The sequence below is a fragment of the Mus pahari genome, chromosome 5 (genome assembly GCF_900095145.1).
Source record: "Mus pahari chromosome 5, PAHARI_EIJ_v1.1, whole genome shotgun sequence".
NCBI lineage: Eukaryota > Metazoa > Chordata > Mammalia > Rodentia > Muridae > Mus > Mus pahari.
The window spans coordinates 164,044,496-164,055,679 of NC_034594.1; the positions used below are offsets into that span (position 1 = coordinate 164,044,496).

Genomic DNA, 11,184 nt, shown 5'->3' on the forward strand with positions numbered 1-11,184 from the left:
TTATGAGGTCCCATTTGTCAATTCTTGATTTTACAGCACAAGCCATTGGTGTTCTGTTGAGGAATTTTTTCCCTGTGCCCATATCTTCGAGGTTTTTCCTCACTTTCTCCTCTATCAATCTTACACACAAATCTTAAGAGATTGTGCTGTAGCTGGAAACCCCGATGTGCCAACTCATGTTTTGTTGTTTTTCTTTTTTGGTAAAATGATGGCTCTGTAAGAGAAGACGTCAAACAGGTGAAAGGGCCATTTATCAGCTGCAGGTACATTGATGCTAAAGACAATCCGAAACGGCTCCCGGGAGCTGAATCTGACAGTCGCTCTGTAAGTTGTTGCCCTTAGACACTTGGTTGGTTAATTCTGGGGAAGCTGGATAGACATGCAGGGTGTTGTTTGCAGAACCTGAAGGTTCTGACTCCGATCTGAAGTGACCTTTTCGGGTGTGCGTGTGTGACTTCACCAATAAAGCTGCTCACCGTGCTCTGCACCAGCCCCAGGCACACTCTGGACACACTTCCCGATGCACCCAGAGGGTGCCGCTCTGGTTCCAGCCTCACTCCGCGGCTCTCGGTTACGGCTGTGTCCCCAAGGGATGCGCGCACGGTAGGGGGCGCCCTGGACCGGCTGGCTCCCTCCGCCCACGGGAGGCGGCCGCGGCGCACCGAGCCCGGGGCACTCGAGCGCACACCCGGGCGGGCCGCAGCGGGGAGGTGCGGAGCGCGGCGAGGGCGGCAGCGGGAGCCAGCCGCCGCCCCTGCGCTCCGGGGCTGCGGAGCGCATGGGGCGCGTGGAGCCAGGAACGCTCGCGGGCTGCGCACCCGGCCGCCTGCTGCGGTGAGACACGGCGCCGGACGCCCCCAGAGTCCGAGCAGTCGGGAGGATGACCATGGCTGGCGGCCGGCGGGGACTGGTGGCCCCACAGAACACATTTCTGGAGAACATCGTGCGGCGGTCCAACGGTAAGAACTGCCTTTGGATTTCTGTTGCCCAGACGGGTTTTGATTTTTTTTTTTTTTTTTTTATTAGATATTTTCTTCATTTACATTTCAAATGCTATCCAGGGTTTTTTTTTTTTTTTTTTTTTTTTTTGAGTGCGGTGATTGCAGACGCCTCCCGCTTGGTGCCAACAGATGCGGGGGCATCCCCCGGAGCTCCGCTCACCCGCTTCTCTCGCCCGCGGGCCTGGGAGGTGGGCAGGGCTGGAGGGGGTCTAGTGCGCCCCATCTCTGGAGGAGAGATCTCTAGCCTACGCCTTTGGGGCCTTTTCCCGCGCCCTCCTGCTGTCCTCTCCAGGAAAGCCTGGCATTTGGTGAGAAAAGTCATGCGAAAAGTGGCTGCAGGCTGGCCACCTTCAAGCACTGCGCTCCTGATGCGCACTGGCCGCCTCCCCGCGGAGGCTCCCCGGGAGTCCTGAGATGCAGGGAGGCCAGAGGTAGCAGCAGAGCTGGGCTACTGGGTCCTGGCTCAGTTCGAATGCAGGGATGTTGCCAACTTTACCTTCTATCCCTTAAGCAGGAAAGTCTGACCAGAAGAAACCCTTTGGCAGGGCTGTCTTATGCACCCTCGCCAACCAGCTACAGCAAATGGCTCTCGAAGGTCCGATGGTTTTTCTGGACTCAGCCGGGAATCAGAAGGAACTAAGTGGTCCCGGGTACCGATTTGGCATCTATTGTCTCTTTAAAATCCTGCCAATCTTGTCCTCCATCACCAGTCGATACATCATTACCCAAGAAACCTGTGCACAAGCAGGAGGTTTTTGTGCCTTTTAGGATAGCTGGGAGGAGAGAGTCCTACTATGACTGATGGAAAGGGAATAATTTCCGACACTTTTTTACTCAGAGATTGCAGTTTCCTGTGGTTTATTAGCATGAAGCCCGGAAGGCGAAAAGTCCTCAGAGTAGCGATCCAAAGGGAGCTAGCTATCCAAACCTTTCGGACCCACAGCCTGCACTCCCAGTCCTGGCGACAGGGAGTTGCTGCATACACCTGTTCACCAGGCTACCCAATTCTGAGGTCCCCTAGCAGACTTCTGGGCCTTCCAGAAGCAAATGACTTTCTCCTGTGGAGAGGCTGTGGAGACCTAACTCAAAAGCTGGGTTTTGCCCGTGTAAACATGGCGTTCAGCCTTGGAACTTGGGTTGTTGATAATGATGAGCTTTCAGCTGAATTCAGTTAGGGATTCAATGGAAAGGTGTGAAAACTGACCCCTGCCTCTTACACATTGTCTTTAATTAAAAAGTGACTTAAGTTTACAAGACAAAGCCCGTGGGTTACCATAGCGAATCTTACCTACTATTTAAGAGCTTTCTTAGAAATTAACTCACCTTTGTTGTGTGCCTCTTAAAGGTGAGTACTACTCGATCATTTCGATCATTACCTTCCCCTCCAAGGTTTAAAGGAGTCTTGAAAGCAAGGTCACAGTTACTACCAGGGGCCGTGTGTGTGTGTGTGTGTGTGTGTGTGTGTGTGTGTGTGTGTGTAAGTGTGTAATGATTGCTAAACAGGCAGCCACAAGGTCATAGTCATTACCTGGGTCTGTCCCCCCCCCCGTGTGTGTGTGTGTGTGTGTGTGTGTGTGTGTATAATAATTGCTAAATGGGCAGCCATGAAGAATTCTTTTGGTGTACAAATCTGAAAGCAATGGTTGAAGTTAGTGTATTATTATGGCTTTTAACTGACCTGGTATGAGCAGCGTCTTGCAGATTTGGGGATCCCACTGCGAGGGACGTATAACTTTTGCATAATAAATACCATGAACATTGTGAGAAGTCTGTCTCTTGGAGAGGAAGCAGTACCCTGAAGTTAGAGGGAAACCACGGTGCACTCTGTCAGCTGGAGCAGGAAGGGGGTGCTGCAGGCCTGGGCTTCTAGGGGGAGCTAAAACTCCTAAACCAGCCTTCTGATCAGTTGATCTCAGCGCAGTTCCCTGGCGTGAGTATAGGTAGAACGTCGATAAAGCAGGCAGCGTGGAGTATTTTTAGCACTGGCCTTTTATCTCAGCACCTGCTCCGACAGCTTGATTCCCATCAACTAAAAAGGAACAACAACAAAGATAAGCCCCCCTTAAATGCTCTGTTTTAGGGTACAAAGTGCTGACTTGAAATATAGAGTTTACACTTTCTGTGACTGTTTTCATATTAGTCCCTGTCTATGAGTGACTAAATACTGTGAACGCTAAGAAACACATTTTACGTTTACAGAAATAGCCTGTTTAAAATATTGATCGTTTCTTGAAACCTGCCAGCCTATTTTTGGTCATCACAGCATTTAAAATAGCAATACTTCATAATCACCTTGTTAGGCCTTTCATCCCAGCAGGCCTGTGTGATGTTGCGGCTACTTGTCTAGAGACAATAGAGAGGGCAGAGCCCTATTGTAAGAGGCCGGTTCACTGTGGCTGGGCAGAGCCTGCAGCTGCTGGTCATTTGGATTTGTTTCCCTGTCAGAGCTGGAAGCCAGGGCCATGCACAGGTCAGGCTAGCACTGTACCACTGGGCTATCCCAGACCTCATGAGGGCTATCCCAGACCTCATGAGGCTTCCTTGCTCTACTTGGTGAGCTTCAGTTGGGGAGATGTTCTTGTCATCTCTAGAAGAATGGCTGAGAGGAGGTGTCTCGGGATTAGAACCAGCCATGTTTGGACTGCAGTGAGTATCGAGTGTTTGGAGTGTCACAGAGCTGTAGATGAGACAGATCTTAGATACTGCCTCGTCTGCCTGTCCTTCCTTACAACTGTGTGGGTAAAGGGCTGTTCTGGCAGCTCTCCTACACGCGGAGGGGTAGAGCTGAGGAGATCTAGGCTGTGCTCTTTAGAGTGCAAGAAGCAGATTTCCCAGTGGAGATGAAACAAAATGTTATATCAACAGGAACAGCATCCATGTTGGCCAGCAGCCACGCAAACAGAGCGACAGGGCAGAAGAACGAGAGCACAAGTACGTTCAAAAAGTCCAGAGCTTTTTTGCCTTTGCAGGACAGGGTGGGGGTGGGGGGTTGGGGGATGTGTGTATACCTCCTTAGGGATCCCTGGGCCATTTTCACAGGCCTCAAGATTCAACAAAGGAAGGATAGTCTCCACTGTAAGGTTAAAGAGAGTTCTTTCTGTGTATAGTTCCCAGACTTGTCAAAATGGGTGGGTAGATTGGGGTCCAATCAGCTGGTGGAAATGGTTTATTCATTCCGTGAAGATTTACTGGACATAGTTGTTGAACCCTGGGGATAGATGGAAACAACACTGAGGATAGTAAGTTTGTTGCATGACTTTTCTTGGAGACATGATAGGCCTGATACTGTTATCAAATATCTGGAGGCTATGAGTTTATAGGTGCATAGATTAGGAGTTAATTACAAGAGCATAAGTCACCCCCAAATAGCTGCCTCACCAAAGGCCCACCCAACCATGGGTGATCGTGTGAAAACTGTTTTTATAAGTCCCACCTCAGTCTTCCATGTGCAGCAGGGGCAGTCTGCTCACACCTGGGGCAGTCTGCTCACACCTGGGGCAGTCTGCTCACATCTGGGGCAGTCTGCTCATACTTGGGGCAGGCTTTTCCCACCTGGACAGTCTGCTCACACCTGGGGCAGTCTGCTCACACCTGGGCACTCTGCTCACACCTGGGGCAGTCTGCTCACATCTGGGGCAGGCTGTTCCCACCTGGTCAGACTGCTCCCAGCTGGGCAGGCAATTGAGTGGTTGGAAGTGCAGGTGAGGGTCCAATGCCTTCACACTCTTTTCTGGGATGGGATGTTAGCAGACTGGATCTTGTGAGGGTCTTGGGGTTGATCACAGCTGCTCTGACTGTGATGACAATGGCCGTGTGATGCCTGGAAGATGGAGCTCTGGAAGAAAAGCACCCTGGCAAATCCTGATCGCGGTTGTTGCTCATATCCAACAGCACTGACTAGTCTCAATAGCTCCCTAGTCCTCTCAGTATATTAGAAAATAAAACACTTTAGAGGTGTTTACTGGGAGCTAGTTTAACTTTCTTGGGTTGATTCTGAGTAACACAAGAAGGAGAGATTTAATAAGTACCTGTGCTTTGGACTGTTAGGAGTCAGCAGGAATGATTAGTACTCACATCGGATGTTTTTTTTTTCCTGAATGTGCCAACCATCTCGAAAGATGGTTCAGCAGGGAAAAGAGCTTGTCAGGCAAGCCTGACAGCCTGAACCAGGCCCACAGTGGAAGAAAAGAACCAGCTTTTAAACGTTGTCTTCTAAGCTCCACATGCAGCCTGTGGTTTACATACAAATACATAGACAGACACACACACACACACAAAGAGACATACACAGACACAAACACAGAGACAGATACACACAGACACACATACATTTACATAGAGACAAACACAGATATACAGACAGACACACAGACATGTGGACATAGACACAGAAAAAGATAACAGATAGAGACATATAGATACACACAGATACAGATGCCCTCACAGACACACACACAGACACACAGACACATAGACATATGGAGAGACAGATACATACAGACATATAAGCACAGCGATGCAAACATAGGGAAAAATACACAGATAGATAGAGACATACATACACAGATATATAGGCATACACACAGAGACACATACAGAAACCCTCACAGATACACTGAGACATACACAGTTACATATACACACATAGATACAGATAGTCTCACACATATACATGCACATACATACATAGAGACACAGAGATACTTGGGCATACAAACACACACAGAGAGACATACGCAGACATATATACACACACATAGACACAGATATTCTCTCACATTACACATACACATATATAGACTCAGACACATACAGATCTACACATGGAGACATACAAACACACACAGAAACACATGGACATACACACACAGAGACACATAGACACCCTCATGGACACACAGACACATACACACACATGCAAACATATACACACAGAAATACACAGACACATACTCTCACATATACACACATAGACACATATAGACATAGAAACAGACACACAAATATAGACATAGAGACACACAGACACATACATAGACACATGGACATACAGACATACACAAAAACACACAGAGAGACATATGCACACAGAAATACACAGATATAGACTCTCTCTCTCTCTCTCTCTCTCACACACACACACATAAACATATATAAACATAGACAGACACACACTCAGAAAAACACACACCCTATTGGCTTTGCTGCTCTTTCTGTTCACGGCAGGAAAGTGCCCTTCCACAACACTTTTGATGGTTGCTCAAGTCTACAGGCGCCTGTTGTCAGAAAGCTGCTGAAGCAAACAGGAGATCTGTCTTAGGAAGGCTGGCAGTCGGAGGTGCCAGGAATCTACAAAATATTACTCTAGATGGGCCCGTTCTCAGCAGAACATATGTTTTACTGTTTGGGAACCTATAGCTAACAATCATAGGTGCCAGTGAGACTGTGCACATCTACAGGAGCAAGTGCAGTACATTTTGGTACAGATTTGTGTACATGTGTAATGTACAGACTGCTAAGTCAGCTGTGTTTTTGTATAGTGTTAAAGATGGCTCAGGTTGTTGATATAATTAGTTAGCAAACAGGGTAGGCACTGTGGGTAATGTTGTCTCCTCATAGACATGTTGAGCTGTGGCAATGCTTGTGAAACAGAAATCAGGTTAAAATGTGTGTTTGGAAGTGGAGCTGATCTGAGTTCTGACCTGTGTCTGTTTCTCCTTATAGTCAGTGCAAAGGTATCCTTTAGCTGTCTTTCTCTGAAAGTGTTTAAAACGTGGCTGTAGTGACTGATGCTAGCTAGGAACTAAGAGCCTGAAGTCTTATGATGCAGCCAATGTAATAAAGCCCCCCAATCCTGTCGCATTAATAAGATCCATGCATCTTAATCACCCATTTCAAAGCAGCACACGCATATGGGAAATGGAGCCACAGGCTTACACTTAAAGATGCCAGGTCTTCACTCTGGCATCATCTATATCTATATCTATATCTATATCTATATCTATATCTATATCTATATCTATATCTATATCTATATCTATATCTATATAGATAGATAGATATATGATTATATATATATAATAAATATATATTCATTTGAAAGGTCTTTATTCTTAACTATTTTAAAAGTGATTTAATACAATAATTGAAAAAGCACACAAAGCAACTTTGTGTAGCTTGTACTCACGCACGCACGCATGCACACACACACACACACGAACACACACACAGATACACACATAGAGACACATAGACACACAGACACACATAGACACACAGAGACCTCTATGTGCCATCACTGCCTGAGCTGAGAAATAGATCAGCCAGCAGTGGTCCACAGATCCCCGAGAACCTTCCTGGCCCCAACTCTCCTCCCTCTCCCAGAGTGAGCGCCCAGAGCCTTCCTGACCTCAGCTTTGCTGCCCCTCCCCCTCGTGTGTGTGTGTGTGTGTGTGTGTGTGTGTGTGTGTGTGTGCGTGCGCGCGCGCGCGCGCGCGCTCCCGTCTTCTGACTTTATGGTCAGCCTTTCTTACCATCCATCAGTTTTCACCATTCCGCCTTCTGACTGGGACCGAGCACGCCATTTGTGCTGGGTGTCCCGTGCACAGGCTGCAGAACACATCTTCTCTTGTCAGCTGCTGATCCCTCTGGCGTTGCCTTCCTGTCTATTCTCTTTCCTTGCTGTCTAACACTTCATAGTGTGGCCACATTTTATGTACCTGCTCTAACTCGGAGGGTCACGTGGGTTTCCAGTTTAGGGCTAACATTCTCACACCTGCCTTTGGGACATGGGGCACATGTTTCTCTTGGGGATACACCCAGCATGTGTATGCTTCACTGCAGCAGACGCTACCAGACCATTGTGTAAAGAGTTTGTGTCAGTTCATACACCTTTTCCCCTGTCTTCTGTAGCATTTGGCATTTATTTTCTCCTTTTTTTTTTTCTCAAAAAGTCTAGTAACGAATGTTTGGGGTCATCTGGGGTTGTTTTCTAGTGAACAAGACCAAAATGAAATGAAAACAAAACTTGTTCTTGGCCTGTGGGAAGCTCCAGCGTGGAGTGCTGTTTAAACATTCTCACATGTGCGTCCCCACTTGGCTGCGAGTGACGTGGAGACTTCACCCTAGAGGTTATGGGTGAAGGGCACAGGCAAGGCTGTCGTGTTTGCTTGTTTGTTTTTGGTTTTGTTTTGTTTTTTATGTGTGTGTGTAGGACATTCATTTTCTTGTATTGAGAAGGATTAAACTCAGGGAACAGAAATTACGTAAGAACTGGAGCCGGAAGGGCAAAGGAAGTAAGGAGTGTGTCATTTGTCTTTTACTGAAAGAAATGGTGGGAAGTGATTGAGCAGTTCCCACAGCTTTATGTGGCTGGGCAGTGACATCAGGTGTCCTTTGTTTTGTTTTGGGACAGGGTCTTTTTACATGCTACCCTGTCACCGGTCAAAGGGTGCAGGTGCTTGTGTAGGAAGAGCAGACCTCTGTGCCCTCTGTCTTTCCTTGAAGCTTCTGTGCTTGGTGTGCTAGAGTCAGTGTTGGGAAGACATAAGATATCAGCAGACTTCACATCCACAGGCTTAACTTTGCTGAGTATTAAGAGTGACTTAGGGGCTGGAGAGATGGCTCAGCGGTTAAGAACACTGACTGCTCTTCCAGAGGTCCTGAGTTCAATTCCCAGCAACCACATGGTGGCTCACAACCATCTGTCATGGGATCCGATGCACTCTTCTGATGTGTTTGAAGATGGCTACAGTGTACTCATATACATAAAATAAATAAATACTTAAAAAAAAGAGTTACTTTAAAAAATACATTTTAGACCAAACTTTGCTTGTATTTCAGTTAACTGTGTATGCACATAAGTCTTTACATTTTATTACATTTATTTGTGTGTGTGTGCACACGTGTGCATGTGCATGCGTGTGCCGTGGTGCACATGTGGAGGTCAGAGGACAACATTTGACAGTTGGTTCTCTCCTTCCCGTGTGGGTTCCAGGGATCAGAGTCAGGTCATCAGCCTTGGTGGCGCATGTGTTTCCTCACGGAGCCAGCTCACCCTCACAGCCGATTGCGGTTTAAAGTTTTTATTTTGCTTTTCTCTTCCTTGAGCGTCACTGAGACTGAAGAGAGTTTCATGTAGCTACTCTGAAGGCCTGGGCCAGAGACCTGTGTATGATCTGTCTGGATGAATAGGAACACTCTCCCTTGTTTTCCCAGCCTACTCTGTCTTCGGAGGCTGGCCAGTGCAGATCTCAGCTGCTGGCTCTGTGATTGGCTGATTACTACCTGGCTTCCTTTTAAGCCGTGTTCTTGGTGAGCCAGTAGAGACTGACCCTCTAGCTTTTCCCCTGCAAACGTCTGGGAAATGGCTGTTTTCCCCTGGCTAATGGTTCCATCTCTAGCTCACTGGCTTTGTGTTCCTGGGGCCCTGAGAAGACTGTAGAGACGTGCACACAGTAGGGGTGTGAGCGTCTCTTACCCACTCCTGGTTTGTCAACTTCACCTTGGGAGTTGGCCAATGCTGTAAACCACTTTCCTCTCCCGAGGGTCCTCTTAGGGGCAGTCTGACTTTTCCATCTCACCCTGCATCTTTACCAAATGCTTCCTAAGCAGCTGTCATGCTCCCTGTTGAGTGGCTCAGTGTTCTTGGTGAGACTGGCCCAAGGATCCAGGGACTTGTTCTGTGGCTAAATCAGTTTCTCCGCCTTTGTACAAACCAATGTGCACTGTGTGGGTGAGCTTGGTGAGAGATGTGTACTGAGGTGCCCATTTCTACATAAAACATGGCAGTATTTGGCTGATGAAGGCTCCATGTACTGGCTTAATGAAGTACTTCCATGTTTTTCATATATATATATATATATATATATACACACACACATACACATACATATATATGAAATATATATATATATATATATATATATATATATATATATTCAGTTTTATAACCTCACATGTCAAAAGATAGCTTAAATGGTGAGTCTATCACAGTCACCAGATGCTAACTAACCCGAGTTATAGTCACCTATGGTGATTATTAGATATTATCTATACTGTGGACCAATACTCTTTCTCAGCTGTGTGCCGAAGGTTTTATATGTATCTCCTTTGATCTTCCTTATAATTCTATTCTGTGGGAGCTGTTATTATTCCCATTTACAAGTGTGGAGAGTGAGGTTTGAAGAGATGACTTGGGTCTTTCCACCTGTCCACTTTGTTCCCAGAAACAATGACTCTGAGACTCAATGTTTCATCAATAGATGCCTAGGCCAAAAGCTTGGTTCTTTGACTAGCTCACAACTTAATTACTCATATATTCTATTCTGAGCCATGTCATGTGGCTGGTTACCTGGTCCTCAGTTTCACACAACAGTCTTCATCTGTGTCTGGGGCGCTGAATCTCACCCATGCCTGACTCTGTTCCCAGAATTCCCTCCCTGAATCGAAACTTCCACCTCCCTGTTTCCTGCCTAAGCGAGTAGGCCAACAACATTTTATTGGAAGGTAATGCTTCTATACAGTACAACAGATTCTCTCCACAAATGACCTAAAGCAACATGGGTTAGTTTCCAGCAGTAGACTTTTTAGAACCCTAAGAAGCAAATTCTCCTATCTCATACCCTATATAGTGTGATGGTTGGGTCTAATTGTCAACTTGACATACCCTAGAATCGTTTAGGAAGAGGGCTGAATGAGGGATTGTCTAGATGTCTCTGGGCATGTCTGTAGTAGATTGTCTCTGTTCTCAAGTTGAGGCTGGGTCTGTGGTAGATTGTCTCTGTTCTCAAGGCGAGTCTGGGTCTGTGGTAGATTGTCTCTGCTGTCAAGGTGAGACTGAGTCTGTGGTAGATTGTCTCTGCTGTTGAAGTGAGGCTGAGTCTGTGTTAGATTGTCTCTTCTGTCAAGGTGAGGCTAGGTCTGTGGTATATTGTCTCTGTTCTCAAGGTGAGACTGGGTCTGTGGTATATTGTCTCTGTTCTCGAGGCTGGGTCTGTGGTAGAGTGTCTCTGCTGTTGAGTTGAGGCTGAGTCTGTGGTAGACTGTCTCTGCTGTCAAGGTGAGGCTAGGTCTGTGGTAGATTGTCTCTGTTCTCAAGGTGAGGCTGAGTCTGTGGTAGATTGTCTCTGTTCTCAAGATGAGGCTAGGTCTGTGGTAGATTGTCAGTGCTGTTGAGGTGAGG

The 11,184-nt window shown here is 46.9% G+C and overlaps 1 protein-coding gene across 3 annotated transcripts in view; it reads left to right on the forward strand.

The window, feature by feature from the left end:
- The first annotated feature begins 743 nt into the window (after positions 1–743).
- Kcnh1 (potassium voltage-gated channel subfamily H member 1) overlaps positions 744–11,184 on the forward strand; it is a 306,520-nt gene continuing 296,079 nt past the window's right edge. For 2 of the 3 annotated variants that reach the window (XR_003843895.1, XM_021198198.2), the window contains exon 1: positions 744–959. Coding sequence is in view for 2 of the 3 variants with exons in the window: in XM_021198198.2 (XP_021053857.1) it covers positions 881–959 (79 nt within the window). In the remaining variant the exon portion in view is untranslated. The remainder of the gene's footprint in view (positions 960–11,184) is intronic. The other variant, XM_021198199.2, reaches the window with a different exon arrangement.